General features: G+C 33.4%; 3 protein-coding genes across 9 annotated transcripts; 2 read left to right on the top strand and 1 right to left on the bottom strand.

Annotated features, from left to right (window-relative positions):
- The first annotated feature begins 609 nt into the window (after nt 1–609).
- LOC107415949 (CSC1-like protein HYP1) lies at nt 610–6590 on the top strand. 3 transcript variants are annotated; one of them, XM_016024392.4, is made up of 11 exons: nt 610–1110; nt 1332–1484; nt 1595–1658; nt 1761–1970; nt 2673–2858; nt 3628–3929; nt 4322–4598; nt 5274–5307; nt 5434–5549; nt 5784–6017; nt 6169–6590. In XM_016024392.4, exons 1-11 carry the CDS (start codon nt 830–832, stop codon nt 6328–6330), a joined length of 2019 nt encoding a protein of 672 aa, XP_015879878.3. In that variant the 5' UTR covers nt 610–829; the 3' UTR covers nt 6331–6590. The 3 variants fall into 3 exon arrangements, with proteins under 3 accessions (XP_015879878.3, XP_015879876.3, XP_015879877.3); XM_016024390.4 differs by having other exon boundaries at nt 612–1110; nt 5274–5549; XM_016024391.4 differs by having other exon boundaries at nt 615–1110; nt 3631–3929; nt 5274–5549.
- A 3450-nt stretch (nt 6591–10040) lies between these two features.
- Nucleotides 10041–11641, top strand: LOC107415911 (ethylene-responsive transcription factor ERN1). The gene has a single exon (XM_016024322.4). It carries the CDS (start codon nt 10229–10231, stop codon nt 11489–11491), a length of 1263 nt encoding a protein of 420 aa, XP_015879808.1. The 5' UTR covers nt 10041–10228; the 3' UTR covers nt 11492–11641.
- Nucleotides 11642–13117: 1476 nt separating this feature from the next.
- On the bottom strand, nt 13118–18543 carry LOC107415944 (SNF1-related protein kinase catalytic subunit alpha KIN10). 5 transcript variants are annotated; one of them, XM_016024382.4, is made up of 12 exons: nt 18307–18543; nt 18169–18220; nt 17326–17524; nt 16919–17103; nt 16644–16826; nt 16383–16514; nt 15702–15887; nt 15284–15373; nt 15132–15215; nt 14410–14550; nt 13870–14112; nt 13118–13543 (listed from the first exon to the last, which is right to left on the bottom strand). In XM_016024382.4, exons 3-12 carry the CDS (start codon nt 17513–17515, stop codon nt 13430–13432), a joined length of 1548 nt encoding a protein of 515 aa, XP_015879868.2. In that variant the 5' UTR covers nt 17516–17524; nt 18169–18220; nt 18307–18543; the 3' UTR covers nt 13118–13429. The 5 variants fall into 5 exon arrangements, with proteins under 5 accessions (XP_015879868.2, XP_024928885.2, XP_048327390.2 ...); XM_025073117.3 differs by lacking the exon at nt 18169–18220 and adding an exon at nt 17671–17722; XM_048471433.2 differs by lacking the exon at nt 18169–18220 and having other exon boundaries at nt 17326–17535.
- Nucleotides 18544–19021: the final 478 nt, after the last annotated feature.

The following is a 19021-nucleotide window of genomic DNA, read 5'->3' as shown; positions in this document are numbered from 1 at the left end:
TTAAATATTTATTGAATTTTTTTATAATCTAAAAAAAATATTTTTTTTTAAAAATTTAAATTTTAAATTTTTTTATAATAGTTTAAAAAAATTATTTTTCTTATCAACAAATCATTGTTAATTCTCGTCAAACATTTGTATTTTTTGACCAAAAAAAAAATTGTAACGATCAAATGAAATGTTTAGGGCCAAAAAAAAAAAAACTCGATCAAACTCTAAATATTGTTAATTTATTATTGTGCCATTATTTATTTTTGATAAGATGCTATTGTTTACCGATGGAAAAAAATTAAAAATACTCAAGCAAGCCCAGCGTCCCCAGACCAGACAGAAAGGCCCACATAATTGCCAAAATAGGTGGAATAGAGGATACGCGTAGAGGGCAACATGGGCAACTTACTCAATTTAGGAGCGCTGTTTTTACTCTTATCCAAAAACTTAAAAATTAACAAAATAAATAAAGAAATAAATAATACTAATAATAATCCGTTGCAAATTTTGTTTTAATTATTATTTTGGGATGAAAAAAATCCGTTGCTTTTAATATGCTATTTATAGTATCGAAAAGAAGCAGCGATCAATGAAAAGCAAGCAATGAAGTGAGGTTGCTTGCTGGTGGCGCAACGTCCAAAGCTCAGCTCAGCCTAAGCTTAGCTGGCCCACAAGTACACAACTGCTGTTTAAAAAAGAAAAAAAAAAAAAAAGACACCAAGGACACCTTCTTCATCTTCTGTTCTCATTCGCTTTCCCCATATTCCAAATTCCAAAGCAATTTTCTTTGTTTATTTTCCGACAAGAGCAGGAGGGTTTTTGTTTGTAATCGAAGAATATGATTCTGTCGGCTCTCTTGACATCCGTGGGAATCAATCTGGGGCTGTGCCTGTTGTTTTTCACTCTGTATTCCATACTCCGAAAGCAGCCTGGCAATGTCGGCGTCTACGCACCGCGTTTGGTTGCTCAAGGACAATCTCAGGCCTCTGCTGAATTCAACCTGGAGAGGTTGTTGCCCACTGCTGGTTGGGTCAGGACGGCTTGGCAACCCTCCGAGGAACACCTCTTGTCCACCTTGGGCTTGGATGCTGTCGTCGTCGTCCGTATTTTCATTTTCAGGTTTTTTTCTTTTTTTTTTTTTTGTTTTTTTAAGAAAAACCCAAAAAAAAAAAAAAGAAAAAAAAAAGCTTTTTGCTACTTAATATGGCGGAATAAGAAGTATAGGACTTCGTTGTGTAACTCAGCAAGATTCTTTCTTTTCTTTTTTTCTCCTTTTATTTATTTATTTATTTTGGATGTTTAATGATCTGATTGCTATTGTTAACTTGTGTCTGTTGCAGTTTGAAAGTATTTACCTTTGCTGGGATTGTTGGAGTCTTCGTTCTTATCCCTGTTAATTTTCTCGGAAACCAGCTTAGTGAGGATTTTTCTGATCTGCCTAACAAGTCTTTAGATTCTTTCAGTATTTCAAATGTTAACGTCGGCTCAAACAGGTGAATTGTTAGGTCACTAAATGATCATAATTTGCCCCATTGTGTTTTAGTAAGCATTAAGCATAACTCTGAGTGCGAAAAACCTGACTACTGCCTTGCTCTTTCTCTAGGTTATGGATTCACTTTTGTGCTGCGTATGTTTTTACTGGAGTTGTCTGCTATTTTCTTTATTGTGTAAGTAATACCCTGCTTCGTTTTTTGTTCTGGTAATGCCACATTGGTTGTGGTTCAAAAAACCATACAGCAATCTGAATTTCATGACTATATGGTCTGCAGGAATCTTTATATATATCTTCAAAAAGAATAGCCTACTTCTATTCATGCAAACCTCAGGCTCATCAATTTACGGTATTAGTTCGAGGTATTCCTGTCTCACCTGAAAGCAGCTGCGGGGAAACTGTTGAGAGATTTTTTACTGAGTATCATCCTTCTACTTATCTTTCACATACAGTACTCCGACGAACCAGTAAAGTTCAAGGTCTTATTGTAAGCAATTTGTATATGGTTCTATGTTATCTAGACTTTATAACCTCACGCTCAGAGTTTTGTTTGGGAACTTAATTGCTTGCATTTTCATCAAAGGTATTCATATAAATGGGTGGAATAAAATTCCCTTTGGGCAATCTATATGATATCTATACATACCTAATCGAAAATTTAATTTCCCCAGTGTACATATGGCTTAACTCAACACCTGAAAACTGTTTTCTAACAACACAAGTTTAGGTATATCAGCAATGCGGCAATATCTTGATCCCTGAAGTTGCAATATTAAAGTCATTTATTGCCAAGACTTAGGATTTCATTCATGGGGTTGACTGATGATGGACCTTTAAATTATTCACTGACTTTAGATAATTAGTTTATACTTCATACTATCATTTATGCATTTATAGTTACTTTTCTGGAACGTGAAAACTTTATCCTTCTGAATCAGGATTTTTTTTTAACCTCTTGTTGGACCAATTAGTCTGTTTCTGATGTGTATGCTGTATACTTCTTTTTTTGAACATTTTGTACTGTATACTTCAGAGAACTAGAAATCTGACAAAATTTGTTGCATGCTGCTATTTCCTGATGAAGTTATTTTTTTTTTTTTTTTTTTTCCTTGGATACAAAAATTCTATTTATTGGTTCTTTCTTTGATCATGTTGGATCTCTGACAACCACATTCTTTATTCTTTATAGAGTGATGCAGAGAAGATCCGCAAAAGGCTTGCCCATCTGAAACTTAGCACCCAATCTGAACAAAGGTTCAGGCGTGATGGATTTCTGGGGATATTTGGACGCAAAGTTGATATCATAGATCACTATGAAAGGAAACTCGGAGATTTGGAAGATAATCTGAGAATGGAGCAATCATCGTTAGGAAAGGTATAATAGATTAATGCAATGGAAGTATATCATATGAAAGAAAGCCAAATATAATTTAGATTTTATTAGTGTGACACTTGGAAGAGCCAAGCTTTCGTATGGAAAGCAGCAAGGAGGTAACTATCTTGCCTAGACAAAGTACTGAAAATATTTTCTCCAATGTCTAGTTTTCAAAATCTTTTGAACAAACAAATCAACAATTTGGCACGTTCCCTCATCTTTATGCACTTCAAAACTTGTTTTCAATGTTACCATAAACTGCATAAGCTAAAATCAAGAATAAGAATAAGACAAGGCATCAGTGTCAAAAAATTGAAATGATTTCATTGTATAGACTACTTGTTTTGTCACTGCCTGGCAGAAACAAAAAGTATTGGAGAGGAAAAGGCAAAGTTCATAGTTTTGTAGTATGTGCCGATGCTTACACATGCATGATTATTTATGACTAACCAAGACCCTTATTTTTGAAAATAAATATTGGCGTACATTCCTTATCAAGGATGGCGGAGGCATTGGCTGAAGTGACCCTGCTCTTGACATGAATATAAAAAATAAAAGTATAACCAGCTCTAAAATTAAAACATGCTAGTGAAATGTATATTGATCCAATAAGATGAGGGGCTTATTTTTTGTTTTCTACACTGCTAATTAGTGACTTCAGAAATTACTTACATGTGCGATCTAGTACATATACTGTCATCTCAAGGATTACTTCTAAAAATTGAATTATTTTTGTATGAAGACAACATATTAATTCTTTCAAATTCAGCAGGAAGTTCCAGCTGCCTTTGTTTCGTTCAAGTCACGACTTGGTGCTGCAATAGCTTTGCACATACCACAAGGGGTCAATCCCACAGAGTGGGTTGCTGAACGAGCTCCGGAGCCCCAGGATGTTCACTGGCCTTTCTTCTCTTCATCATTCATAAAAATATGGATATTCAAGCTAGTAGTGGTTGTTGCATGTGTTTCTCTTACCATTCTATTCCTCATACCGGTTTTAATAGTGCAAGGTCTTACTAATCTTGAGCAGTTGGAAACCTGGTTCCCTTTTCTGGAAAGCATACTGAAATTGTAAGTGAGAAATTTTCTTTATCAATTCTCCTTCTCTAATTGCAAAATATGCAGGCTTTTAAACCACCTTTTTTTTTTTTTTTTCCCTTGGGTGTGAGGGAATGGGGCTTGACCAAGCATCCGTACACCTTCCCATCTATTTCTGTTTATACTTTTAATAGCATGTAATCTAGTACAGGAACCTACAAATGAGAAAAACAAAAATAATAATTTCTTAAAGTTCAATTTTGTTTAAGGATTTTTCCATTGGAAAGGACACTAGGAGAGACTGGAAGTTAGTTTCACCGTCATTAATTGTGTTTTTGTAATTGTTTGATTGTATATATCTAAAGTTTTCTCCAATTACTTTTTAGCAAGATGATACTAAAGTTCCGGTATTTCTTGTCTTGCAGAAATGTTGTCAGTCAAGTCATAACAGGATATCTTCCTAGTCTTATTCTTCACTTGTTCTTATCTTTGGTGCCACCCATCATGATATTTTTTTCTTCCATGCAAGGATACATGTCTTTCAGTCAGATAGAAAAAAGTGCATGTACAAAAGTATTGTGGTTTACCATCTGGAACATTTTCTTTGCAAATGTACTATCAGGATCAGCTTTGTATCAGGTTAACATCTTTCTTGAGCCCAAAAAAATTCCAAAAGTGCTTGCTGAAGCAGTTCCCTCACAGGTGATATAATTTTTCCTTTATTAGTTTGTATCTCTTTGAAATAATCCACTGATGTATTATGAAGTTATAGATAACCCCATTGCTTCACGAGTACTTTGGTTTTTCCGTTTCCCTTTGGTTAAAATTTTTATCCATTAAAATAGAAGTTTCTGGAATATTATTAGGTTTAAATTCAATTTGTAAGATGTTTTCTGTTTCAGTCATTCTTTAATATTGTTAAGGTTAGCGTAATTCTTAGTTGTCAAAAAAAAAAAAAAAAAAAAAAAAAAAAAGGGAAAAAGAAAGGGTTAGTGTAATTCTTCCTCAATGTATATATGCTCTCCTTCATTGAGAGAAATGTATTTGCTCATCCTTGACTGGAATTGGATTTGGATGGGGGCATTTTGCCTCGTATAGTTGCAAACATGAATAGTTTGAGCTCACTTGTGTAAGTTGCCTCTTTTAATACCTTCGCTTTATCTAAAAACAAAAATGCCAAAGGTCAGAAATGCATCTAAATCAGCCCTTCCTGCATTTTGCACGGCATTGAGTACTGACCTCACAAATAAATTGAGAGCAAAAACAAGAACTATAGAGTTTCTAGTTGTTTACAGAGGATGCCAATTAGTCCTTACCACCCATCATTCTTATAACACAATAAAGAACATGACGTAAGGTTCTGTTTTTTGGGTGCAGGCAGCATTTTTCATTGCTTATGTTGTGACATCAGGTTGGACCAGTCTATCTTCAGAACTATTTCGGCTTATTCCCTTGATTTGCAGTTTTTTCAAAAGACTATTTGCCGGAAAAGATAGTAATGAATTTGATGTTCCATCAACTCCTTATCATAGTGTAGTTCCCAGAATTGTCTTCTTTGGACTCCTTGGTGTGACATACTTCTTCTTAGCTCCACTGATTCTACCATTTCTTATAATTTACTATTGTATGGGATATATAATCTATCGCAACCAGGTTAGTTAAATGTCTTTCTCTTATTATCTTTAGCTTTGGGTCGAGAATATTTTGGTTTGAGTTTTTACTGAGACATTAATAGAATCCTTATGGAACTATAACTTGAAAGTAGGATCTCTGAATGTTCCTACACATGTTTCAGAATTATAGGCAAACAACTTGACAATTTTTTTTCTGTAAACTTCTAAATTCGATCTTCATGTTTTCTAATGATTTGGTTACTTGTTTCTACAGCTACTGAATGTATATTCATCCAAGTATGAAACTGGTGGAAAGTTTTGGCCGATAGTGCACAATTCAATGATATTTTCTTTGATACTGATGCATGTTATTGCAATTGGTATATTTGGGTTGAAAAAGCTTCCCTTGGCTTCCTCTTTGATCATTCCTCTTCCAATTTTAACACTACTTTTCGATCAGTACATCCGACGTCGATTCCTGCCGATATTCAAAGCTTATCCAGTCGAGGTACATTGACACACTATATTATGATATTTGTCTGTTTGTTTTTCAGATTACTACATAATTATAATTCTAGGTAATTGGAACTTCACTAATGTGTCCAAAGGTCGATATAATTTGTAACTATCACTTTTCCTGGATACTGTGTTTTATGCAGTGCTTGGTAAACAAAGATAGAGCAGACGAGAATGATCCTGCCATGGCTGAATTTTTTGATAAGCTAGTGTCTGCATACAGAGACCCAGCTTTGGATCCATTACAATATTCAAGAAACACCGACGGACAAAACGCTCCTCTTCTTGGTGCAGCTGAAGTTTGAAGAGAGGGCAATTCCAAAATAGTTTGTGGTTGAAGCTAATTAATGTTTATATACTAATTTTTTGAATATCATGTTCTTTGGTTGTAAAGTATGTTTTCGTTTTGCTTTTTCTGTTGTGGTTATGATTTGTTAGAGGGCTTTCTATTCCTGTATATGGATGAGATTTAGGAACAGTTTCCTCAGTTTCTGTTTTCTTAAATTTGCTTGTAATGATTCTCACTTACAACATGTAAATTAAAGCCTGACCCTTTTATGAGTAATGGATTGGATTTGGCCGACTAGAATGGTAAAGCCAATTGCTTTCTCTCAAATCTTAGAAACAAATAAATAAAACCAACAGCCAAACAAACAAACAAACAAAGGAGTAAAAGGAATACTTCCAAGTGGAAGAAAGTCCTACATGTTATTTGGCAGAAAATGATATTTGTCAAAAGGAAAGAAAACTTCCTAAATTTTCACAAGTGGCTAGCGGTTTCCATTGTGTTGTAAATTATTGTTCTTCTATCATTGTTGTCAAAGATAACACAAAATTTAAAAAATATAATTTAATGAAACTACAACTGCTCTATATAATTTAACTTTGTTTTGGGTATGAAAAATTATATTTTGATTACTGAAATAAGAGTTATTTATGGGGCATTCTCAGCATCCAACTGTTTTCAGAAGTTAAAGTTTTGATCATGTAATCAACAAGTGGCGTCTACTTCAGCACGAATTGATGAGAGAACCTTGCCTCCTTTTATTTTTTAATTTCTGACGAACAAATAAAATATATAACGTTTTCTTGTATTCTGGGCCCCGAGGCTTTTTAAACAGACAAAATAAAAAAGATTAAGAAAACTCAGATATTGTGCCTATCGACCTCCACGTGGAGTTGTTAGAATGGTCATTGGAAGGTTCCTATATAAGACAAAAAATAACTTTTTGCTTTTTTTCTTTAATAAATAAACTAATGCATCAGGAAAAATAAAAAAGAAAAATGGGAAATTGATGAACAAATCATCACACTTGGCGGCAAAACAAGGTGTTAGATCGTTCAATTATAATTTTTTTATTTATTTTTTTAAAAAATGAATAATAGAAAAAATTGCTTTTATATATATGGGTTCACACCAAGAATAAGAAAAAGAAATGGAAAAAATTTATTGTAAAACGTATAAAAAATAAAAAATAAAGTCATGTCGGAAATTATAATAACAACCAAAAAAAAAAAATTTGTTAGAAATTGTACTGATGTGGCAAATGTTATAACGAAGCTCAGTTACTAATTTAAATTCAAAAATTTAAGTTGACAACTCACAGACATCTTATAATTTCTAATATAAAATGAGGAACATGTTTTTATCTATTAAAATTCATAATAACAATATATATATATATATATATATATAAATAAAGAGTTTTGTTATTTTTCACCATATAGATAATCATCAATTTTTTTTTGAACATTTACAAAATAATTTTTATCTAATTATATCTGTAAATGGTTTATCAAATTTTATTTAATGGTAAATCAATACTTATTTATGTGATGAATTTTAAATATGAAAATATTTAAATAATATGATATGTAGGTTTCACTTGTAACCATTTGTAAATAATCATAAATAATATTTTTCTATATTATTTTTGTGGGTGTGATAGACTGTGGATGACGTATACTGATTCTATGAAAGTGGGTGTTTGGTGGTGCAAATTTATAATTTGAAACGGTGGAGTTGAAGGGGACAAAGACCAACACAAAAATTAAGAAATGTGGAAGAAGAAAGATTGTCGGCATAGCATTTGGACTTCTTCATATCTCTTCTACTATTATGGCCGCCATACAATCCTAATAATTCATTTTATTTGCTTGCTTATTATTCTTTCTTTTCTTTTTTTATTTAACTATTTTAAAAATATGTCCATTTTTCAATCTTGTCTTCCTCAATGTTTATAATAATGTTCTAATATTTTTTTTTTTCCCTTATTCGACGTCATAGAATACCAATTAATTTTCCAAAGTAATTTTTTTTTCTTTTTTTGCAGGGAATTTTTCTAAAGTCAGTCAGAAAAAACAGTTCTAAAATTTTGTGAAATCTTTGATTTTGTAAAAATTGATTTGTTAAAAACATTATCAACACTTTTGGCATTTATTTAATTAAAAAAATTAACAAACTGAAGAATATATCTTTATAATCCATGACTTAACCACAGGTGGAATCTTCCTTTTTATATGCTTAATAAACTACAAAGCATATAACAATTTACAATAAATTTATTATTAAAATTAGAACAAGTCCGGGAACATCCTTATCTCAGCTTTGTGAGTGACGAGAAGCCCATCAATAAAGATAATAAAATATTATTAATTGCAACAAAATATCATATTTAATAATCAATGCAATTCTGTGTAACTAAATTTAAAAAATAAAAATAAGTACCTCCTGGTGCCAAATTTAATATAATTTGAGGTGGGGCATTGGAGAAATCGTTTCTCTTGATCTGAATCATTGACGACACCTGCTAAAGCTAAACAATAAAGAGATATAAAATATTTTTAAAAAATATAAAAATTAACTGGTTAATTATCCAAAGCAATGTTTTTAACCTTATTAGGGGATGAAAGTGAATTTCATATAACAAGAGAAAAAATTTTGCCTTACTAGTTATCGTGGTCTGTATTTGTCATTTTGTATATTTATGTTAAAAAAATCTCTTATTGATCAATATTAAAATTAGAAATTAATTATTAACATCCACTGTCTCGTTTTGATTAGTTTAGAAAAAAAAATGTTAGGAAATCAGTTAATTTGGAATTTTGATAACATGATATTTATCAGAAGTTTGATTGTGAGTAAAGTTGATATATATATATATATATATATATGCTTTCTCTTTGCTAGTTTTATTAAGACAACGATTTCTGTGAACTGAATTTAGTTTATAGTATAATACAAGAATATTCTTAGACTTAATTCTCACAAGCATACACAATAGATCAGATCTAATTTCCAAATGTTGTCCCAATAAGCATGATTTCGGGTAGATTAACTGTAGTAAGTTGGTGATTTTTGTTGGTGCAAAATTCCCAACCTTTCACAACAGTTCACTTCTTTAATTTATTTATTTAATTTTTTTTTTTTTTCCTTCTACTCCTCAAAGCTAACTTATATATAGAAATATGAAATAATTCAACGCACAAAATTTTTTATGGTGTTTGAAAAAAATGTTTTTCAATACATATATGCAGTAGACTCACGTCACCCTGATGTTGCCATTGCTTATGATTCGTATTAGATGGTTTTGCTAATGCATGTACTTGTTTTCATACCTGTTTTCATATGATACAAATGGAAAAGCTACAAAATGTGCTTTTCACCATGGTGATGACTTCTATGTATGCTAGTATTTGATAATTCATTTTAAAAAATTATGATAAAAATATTTGAAAAAACAAAGGTGGTGAACCATTCAGGGCCTACATTTGGAAAATTTAATAATAATGTTTTGCATTGTAAGAGAGACGTTGATATTGTTGGCCAAGTCAAAGCAAATAATATTATATATCACTTAATTATTTGGCAACAACATGGCTTAATCATGAGTATCTAGTTTCTTCATCATCAGAGAAACCTCCATATGGGTTTGATTGATATATATGAAGAGCAAAAATTAAATAAGAACAAAAAACATGACAACAAAATTAAGCAGTGGTATTATGGAAGAAGACCATTTCAAACTTAGACCTTTCATTTTGAAAGGATCTTTTACTTCTTCCATATAAATATGCACATCACAAACACAACTTCTAATATAGTTGAGAAACAATATATATATACATATATACATATAGCCTTTCACTTCCAAGTCCCTCAAAGCCAGTCTTAGAAGAGAAATAAGATAAGTAGAAAAAAATATGGCAAGAAAGAGAAAGGCAGGAGAGCAAGGACTAGTGGAAGACAAGAATTGTAGCAATGAAGGAAACATTGGTAATTGGAATGAGATGGTGAAGGAGGCTGCCGCAGCTGCCGCGCTAGGAGGAGCAAGGAGAGCTCGAAAGCGATTCGTTGGAGTCAGACAAAGGCCATCAGGCAGGTGGGTGGCCGAGATCAAGGACACCATACAGAAGATAAGAGTTTGGCTTGGGACATTTGATACAGCAGAGGAAGCAGCCAGAGCATATGATGAAGCAGCATGCTTGCTTAGAGGTGCCAATACCAGGACAAATTTCTGGCCTTGCTCTCCTTCTTCCTCTTCCTCTCCTGCTCTTCCTTCCAAGATTACCAATCTTCTCCTCCAGAGGCTCAAAGCAAGGAACAACTCTGCTGCTGCTAATGTTGCTGCTGCTTCTTCTTCTTCTTCTTCTTTTTCTTCTTTGGCAAGCAACCATCAACAAAAGCAACATTCAGAGGAAGAAGAAGATGCTGATTTTACCCAATTCACTGATTTCCTTAATGATCCTGAAGATTATACCCCCAGCAACAATAACACCATGAATATTAGCCAAACCACCATTGACTACATGACATCGAGCTTCGAATCCTGTCTGAATGGAAAGGAGGAAGGAGTGCATATGGATTCTGGTCCAAGTGACGGTGGACAGAGTTCAAGTGGGGAAGGAATTAATTCTGGAGCTGAAGAAGATGGAGAAGAAGAAGAAGAAGAAGGAAATGGAGATGTGGGTTTGTTGGATTTCCAATTTGTGGATGATGTTGGATCATCTTGCTACTATTCCCCTTTTGAGATTGCTGAAGAGATAGTTGAACCAGTGGAGCCTGCAGACAGCTATTATGGAGATGAGCCTTCTATGCTTAGAGAAGCAATGAAGAGGATGAAATATGAGAGGAAGTTCTCAGCTTCTCTATATGCTTTCAATGGAATTCCAGAATGCTTGAAGTTAAAGCTAGAAGGAGGAAGGAATGTGAAGGGAAGAGGAAGAAGGTCTGAACAATTAACTAGTCTGCAAAAAGCATGTTGTAAGAAGAATGAAAAGGAGATGGCAAAACAGGAATGTGTGCAAGTGATGGGAAAGAAAGAAGAGGAAAAACCAGAATGTTCAAACGAAATGGGATCTTCTTCTTCTTCTTCTTCTTCTTCCTCCTCCTCAAATTTGAGCAATGATGGTGAACTTTTGCTATGGAGCTCGCTTGATCTTCCGCCCATATGCTCTGTTAACTAATATTTAACATTTCCTTCTCTACTATAGAAGGGGCTCACTATAGATATTATAAATGCAAAAGCTGATTTTCTGATAAGTTATGAGCAAATTAATATGAAATTTAATGCAAGCATTCTGTAATAAAGCTTTTCTTCTATTTCTTTTCATTTATGTTATTAACATCCAAGTTACTTCGATTCTGAAATATTTTTGCCTTGTGAAGCATGTCTATGTCGATGGAATTACTGAGTATACAAGCAAAGACAAAAAATAAAATAAAAAAAAAGACTTTTAAGAAATTTAATAATAGTATAGGAAGAATATAATTTGGAGGAAGGATATGCAAAGCGTAAAATAGACCTGGTTTAACAAAAGCGAATTACATAAATTGAAGCCCGTTTGGCAATCTAAATTGAAACCAGTTTGGCAATCTGAATTCGTGTTTCCTTCTTTTTTCTTTTTTTTTGGGGCTGCGAGTAAGCTTGAAATTGAATTTGGATTTCTTTTTTTGTTTGATCTTGTGTTTGTTTGGTGGAAATATGTTTTAATGTATATGATATGGAATTGCTTATGTTATGGTTGGATTTATGGTAATTTTTATAAATTGTCAATCGGTTTGCAAGGATTTCAAAAAAAATATATCAATTATAAAAAATAAAAATAAAGACCATCTCGTTCCATCTCTAATTGAGGAATTCTCATAATCGTTCCGCATCTAAAAAAATAGAAAAAATACGGAGATGATGAAAAATTCCTTGCAGGAACAGAAAATGGGATTTCAAAAACCGATCCCGCCCCATGCTAAATATATCACCAAAGATAAGTGATTCAACTTTCCTGTTCACCCATACAAAAAGTAACAGTGGGTTGCTCATGTATGAGGAAGTCAGGTGGGACAAGGATTCCCTTAGTTCAGAACAGGGATATCTGTTCCAGTCCCATTTTCCCGTATAATTATTATTTATGTTATTATTAAGAAATAAATTTTTAATTTTTTTTTGGGATCTTTTAAAAGAATATATTTTAAAAACTTCGTTAATATTTTTATATTCTTTTTAAAGCAAATAATATATATATATATATATATATATCAAATAGGAACAATATATATATATATATATAAATTGCCATCCAAAACTGTTTATTTTTTTTATAATTCTTCGTTCTTCATTCTCATTTATTTTTTAGTTACTAAAAAATATTATTCACGCGTCTGACACCGGGTATTGTGGTAGCTAATTGGGTGTAACGGTAACTAAATTGGTGATGAATTCCATGCAAATTTTACAGGATATCCCGCCTTATGTGAAGGTTATCTTTTAACAACAACAAAAGATAGAAACAGATATTTTCAATAAAATTTAAAGCATTGCTCTTTCATTGGTGAGTAAGCAATGTTCTTTTATTTTGCTTTGGCAGAACCTCGAAGCAACCTACCATTCACATAGATGTTAGCAAATGTTAATTGTTTTAACTGTTAACAACCATCGCCTCCATTTGTTCTTGATGAATCCCTTATCCAGAAATGGCAAAGCACATTCATATTCATCATGCATGTAGATATTCTTTAGTTATGTTACAATCTATATACACACATGTACAAGAAAAGAAGTTGCTGTGAATTTTCAGTAGAAAAGATTATAGAACTCTAGAAAGATAATTCATTTTCATAACATCGAGGAAAATCTAGGAAGAGTACAAACAAAGAGAAAACCCAGACTAGAAGCGAGTAGGCCAGTACGAGCAATGATCAGCTCATAACAACTATTACCAAATAAAACCGGTAATAATGTGAAAAAAAGTGCTCAAACTGATGGATGATTATATTTACATTGCTAGTGGCTTCCTTTTTCTTTTTCTTTTCTTTTTCTTTTTTTTTTTTTTTTTTTTTTGTTTTTTTATTCACAAGTATACCAGTAGATTCACCGTCGACTACTTGTGAGCCTAGCATTGTTATTTCTAAAGAACACGCAACTGCGCAAGGAAGGCAGCACAAAGATCCAAGAACAGGAACTGCGGACCGTGTACCCTTTGCAGATCAAGCAGATACTTCTCCTCCCGAGTTTTGTAAAGCTGGCAAAACAAAACCCAAACCAACAGCAGTATATTAGCATTTTCATTGGCCAAAATTATTTGAAATGATGAGCCATCTTGAACTCCTTCCATATCAGAGGTCTTGCTTGCATCCAAGAAAGATTTTAGAAAGAGATATGGTTTGAACTTGTATGTCTCTTGAAAATAGTAATCGCAAGTGAGGGTGGGTCTACCATTCTTAAATTTATAATCAAGTGAATGAAATTTGTTAAAATCATACTATTAATAGCCCGTTTAGTTACTCATAACAAATATATAGATCATAGCAACAAAAAAAAAACATTTAGTGTAGCAGAAAAAATTACCTGCACTTCAAATTTCACCACATTTGGCGCCTTCATAACACCATCAGTTTCAATGATTGTGGACTCATCCCCAAAGTAATGATTACTGTGCACATTATTGTTAACCATGCCTTCATTATGTCCAGGAATGCAAGGAATCCACCTACACTTCATGTTATAATGTCCAATCTTTTTCCAACCAACATGCAATTCTTGCAAAGCTTTAAGAACTTCTGTCATTATTTCACGAGGGTGGGCTCGAGACTGGCAAAAGAAAGGCAAAGAATATGATCAATAATCATAATATCTTGATGTCAAAACTGTTTAGCCCAACACTGCCGTAAATATCCCTTGGTGAGCTCAACATAATTTCGTAGGCCTCTAAAATTCATATGGATTCAACTATATAAACATTCTTTGAAATAATAAGGCACAGGATGGAAGCAAGTAATGACAATCAAAATGCTAAACTATCAACCTGTTTACTCAATTGACTAGTCTCAAAGTGCTACAACATGGCTTCCAAGTGCTAATTGATAACATAAATTGCAGAAACTTAACCTGAAGTCCAAGCGCCCATTTCTTTTCCACAGGCAACTGTTGTCTCAGTCCCATCCCTTGATAATCTGCATATCCTGAAAGACGATGCCCAACAGGGGAAGCAGCAGGCTCACTTTGTTGCATTCGGTTGAAACTCTGTTCCTAGTCAAAATTAAGATAAAGTCCACTGAAAATGACTCCAATTCTAAATGACAAGATGCAAAACAAAAAGAAAGAAACATAAAACCAAGAAATTTGATAGAAATAATTCATGCTCAGAAATTTGATAAAATCATCAGGCAAGAGAGAGAGGTTCAACCCTAAGATATATGGGTCTTCAGGGTGCAAACCTATGCTATGGAGGTCCTTGGCAGCAAACTTTATACACCTATGAAAAGCATGCCAAGGCAGTTCACTCAAGCCTTAATTTGCATGTATTTATCAAGGGGAGAATAAATGAAGCCCCCTGAGTACTATTTTATCATTCATCTAATTCTTTTAGGCTTCCTCTCTATTAGCAATCAAGTTACTGATTATGTTCTCTTTAAGTTTCTTTGTTGATAATTTGCTTTGATTTTGCACAAAGTTATCACCTATAGCAGTCAAAATCAAACTCCATCAAACTCAAAACTCCTAGTAGAAAATAATTATCTTATAATCCTAATTTCCATCTTAATAAAGATAAAATAAAATGCCAGCAACAATTTTGTCAGGAGAAAAGGAAATAAGAAAAGAAAAAGTACCATGGCTTCCTGGAACTCAGCTCCAAGATAGCCACTGGAAACACGGAATCGGTTATCCAGTAGCAAATAGTATGCAACAGTACCCTGAAATATGCAGCAACCAATGAGACAGGTGAAAAATGATAAAGAAAATGAGTTGTAAAGGTTGATACCTCATTTTGTACTCTGTTGCGAAGAGATTCGACCAGTTGATTCCTGTCAAAGCCCATCTTAACCACCTCCTGAAGAATCTCTTCATCAATCTGCATAACACAAGCAAGCAAAATATTAATATGTGGCATAAACAATCAAATCCAAGTGACCCAAAATGAATTGCCTAGGATCCGGAGATAAACCCTGTTATTAATTCCTATTATAACATTGAGACCCAATGACAGACTACAAATAACATACGGAAGTACTTAGGCATAAGAAAATCAAATGATTCATTGTTGTTAACCATGGAGTATAAACTGTAGCTATTTCTCAATTGTATACAAAATATATACCACTTTCATCTTTCACTTGTGGCAACAAACTGTGTATTTATTATAAGCTTGAACAAGGAAGAAATTAAAACACTCAGCAGACCTTTTTGGCTTGTTGCATCGTATCTGGTGGGGGCACAGCTAAATAACGTGGAAGATGAGCCTGGAACCATGGATGCTGGCGAATCTCCGGAATGGTCACTCTCTTCATTGGATCAACCACAAGCATCCTTGGGATCAAGTCTCTTGCACCAGGTGATAAATGACTTGGAAGAGTGTATATCCCACCCTGCAGGACAAAATAGCAGGTTCAACGCACAAGACTTCTAATCTTTGTAAATTATAGAAAGTTGAGCATAATAAGAATTAGACATAGGAAGCAATATAAGCATAACATAGTAAAACAAAGAAAAAGAAAAAGAAAAAACAAGAGAACATAATCTTAAAAATACTAAAATAACTGCACTGCTGATGATGGAAAGTGAAAAACAAAGCAAGTACAAAGGTCAACTGTCATAATCAGCCAAAACATTCCAGATATGGGAACTATTAAACAAGGACTAGCTCTGCAAACTGTAACGCAAGTTTCGAAGTCAACATAATATGCATTTCAAACATTCCAAATTGAAGTCTAAGATTCAGAAAACCAACCAATTAGATAAAAACAAAGCATCTATAATCCCAACATACTTTTCTAATAAAGTATACCATTTAGCAGACTATAGTCATCAGTCATTGTAGATTAGTTGAGCTGATACATTAAAGTAAGTCAGTCTAGCAATACCTTAATTTTCTTGAATAGGTTTGGAATGTTTTCATCGTCAAAAGGAAGTGTCCCACAAAGAAGAGCATACAATATAACACCACAGCTCCAGACATCTACTTCAGGCCCAGCATACAACTTCCCAGAGATAACCTAAAAATGAAAAAAATAAAATAAAATAAAATAGAACCTTTATGAAAGCATAACTAAGAAATAAAAGGATAATATTCTCAAAAGTTCCTAACAAAATAATAAAATAATATTTGGATGGTAACTTTATACCTCTGGGGCAGCATAATTTGGGCTTCCACAACTGGTCTTCAGAAAATGACCATCACGCATTATATTGCTCAGACCAAAATCAGCTATTTTAACATTGCATTTGGAATCCAAAAGCAAATTCTCAGGTTTAAGGTCTCTATGAACCACCATATTCCTATGGCAGTACTCCACTCCAGAAATTATCTGCCTCAGGAAAAGGAATTTCCAATTGTACAATATGGAAAGATAACAAAATAAACACCAAGGAAAGTCTACCAAATAAAATCCAAACCTACCTGCTGAAAAAAGTTACGAGCTTCATCTTCCTGCAATCTACCTTTCTCTACAATATAATCAAAGAGCTCTCCAGACTTAACATACTCCATCACAACATAAATGTCTGAAGGTGTCTCTATAACCTCATACAATCGTATAATGTGAGGATGCATAAACAATCTTAATATTTTGATTTCTCTTCTCACTGCACCAAATTTGAGAGACAAAAGAAGAGAAAGGCATATAAGCCATTACTAATCACCTTAAATGAAATACAACACACATGGAAGGAATTAAACTGCTAGGAACCATACAGGAAACGGATAGAAGAGCTTTACTTTTACTCTTAAGAGTCAACGATTTCCATTAAAAGAAAAATAAAAAACCAGAATTCTTGAGGGCCATCACATAAGAAAATAAAAGAAACCTTTTTCTTCCATTTCCATGTTTTTTATCTTGCGCCGGTTCAGGATCTTGACAGCAACTTTATGGCCAGTCAACGCATGCTCTGCGATTTTGACCTTGCCAAAAGAACCAATCCCAAGTGTTTTCCCAAGCTTGTAATTTGGTAAAAACATATCCACATTGCTACCCCCTCGGGCAGTTGATCCATCCATTTTTGCTACCTAAACCCAAACTAAAAAGTTAAAAAATAAAAATAAAAAAAATAAATAAATAAATAAAAAAAATTGAGAGAGAGAGAGAGAGATTCAAATAAGCAAGAAAAATATTACACCCACAAACATGGATTATATTACATCTAGCTACTTACCTACACTATCTTCCACAACTCACTTTGAAAACTTCATTGCTACACAAAAGAACTGCATAATATGAAGCTAATTTACAATGGGGTTACAAAAAATTTAGACTTTTGCTTGCTGAGATGCTTAGACAAGTTTATTAGGATATTCCAACTTCCAAGTAACATGTTATTCTTCTCTTTCCAATCCACCAACCCCAAAGTGGTTTCTAAAAGATTTCCTTTTTTTTCTATTTCAGACTACGCATTTTATAGGATTCCAGAGAGATCAATTACCTCCAAAAACTGATCTCACTACCAACACAGTATAATGCAATTTTACTTGGGAATTTCACCCAACCCAACAAATTAAATTAAAATTATACACATAACTAAAACCCATAACGAGCAAAAATTACTCAAAAAAAAATACATTTAAAATAAAAAGGCAGAAAATTTATAATTATTCGGAAGAAAAATGAGATCCGGGACACAAATTTTGCAAAAGTGAAAAAGAAAGAAACAAACTTGAGAGGTTGATGAGGGATTAAGGGAGGGAAGAAGTTAGATTCGTATCGATCTGAAAATGGAAAAGCGATTTGGGGCTCATAAACCAAAGAAAAACAATTAAAATCGAAAAAAGAAAAACAAAAAGAAAAAGCTAACCCAGCAGGAATGAACGCCGGTGTGAAGATGCCGGCGACGGGTGGTGGTGGTGATGTTCGATGCTCTTCCCTCTTCTTCCTCCTCCTCCTCCTCCTATCTCTTTCTTCTCTTTTTGCAAACGCTTGGCTCAGAGCTCGATCTTCGAACACAACGCTTTTTTGTTGCTTTCTATTTTTATAAAAAAAAACTATTTTTTTATTTTATTTTTTTAGAAAACTATTTAGTAAAAAAACAAAATGAAACAAGGACCGGGGGGAGAGAGAGAGAGAGAGTTTTAACGGGTAATGAGAATGGGCAATGTGTGTGTGTGTGTGTGTGTGTGTGTGGTGGGGGTGGTATAAAGAAATAAATTCGACATTGGGTCTGTGATTTTGTGTGTAAAATATTTAATTTTTAATCAGATGGGTGGAATTAAAAAGATTGTGGGTCCCGCTGAGTCGATGCTGATTCGGATGCTGATGCTGCTGCTGATCCTGATGCTGATGCTGATCCACGCCCACGCGCACGCACCACCACCTTTGTCACATTATTCGCTAATTTCTTTTCCAACTTGTTTTTGTTTTATCAGAGTGCCGAAAGCACAGTCTCTCTCCAAAATTCGATATTGACTATAATATTAAAAAATCACATCACCATAGGATTAAAAAACAACAACAACAACAATAAAATAGTAATTTCTCATATATCAACGACCCCTTATTAAAGTCGCTGGTGT

This window comes from Ziziphus jujuba, chromosome 4, assembly GCF_031755915.1.
Source record: "Ziziphus jujuba cultivar Dongzao chromosome 4, ASM3175591v1".
In the NCBI taxonomy this organism is placed as follows: Eukaryota; Viridiplantae; Streptophyta; class Magnoliopsida; order Rosales; family Rhamnaceae; genus Ziziphus; species Ziziphus jujuba.
This window is presented reverse-complemented; position numbering and strand designations above follow the sequence as displayed.

Coding starts and splice junctions, on each gene's coding strand:
- LOC107415949 (XM_016024390.4), top strand. CDS start 830: ATGATTCTGTCGGCTCTCTTGACATCCGTGGGAATCAATCTGGGGCTG. Junction 1,971..2,672: donor GTAAAGTTCAAGGTCTTATT/GTAAGCAATTTG, acceptor TATTCTTTATAG/AGTGATGCAGAGAAGATCCG. Junction 4,599..5,273: donor CTGAAGCAGTTCCCTCACAG/GTGATATAATTT, acceptor TTTTGGGTGCAG/GCAGCATTTTTCATTGCTTA.
- LOC107415911 (XM_016024322.4), top strand. CDS start 10,229: ATGGCAAGAAAGAGAAAGGCAGGAGAGCAAGGACTAGTGGAAGACAAG.
- LOC107415944 (XM_016024382.4), bottom strand. CDS start 17,515: ATGGATGGATCAACTGCCCGAGGGGGTAGCAATGTGGATATGTTTTTA. Junction 17,104..17,325: donor CATGGAAATGGAAGAAAAAG/GTTTCTTTTATT, acceptor AATTTGGTGCAG/TGAGAAGAGAAATCAAAATA. Junction 15,374..15,701: donor CGATGCAACAAGCCAAAAAG/GTCTGCTGAGTG, acceptor TGTGTTATGCAG/ATTGATGAAGAGATTCTTCA.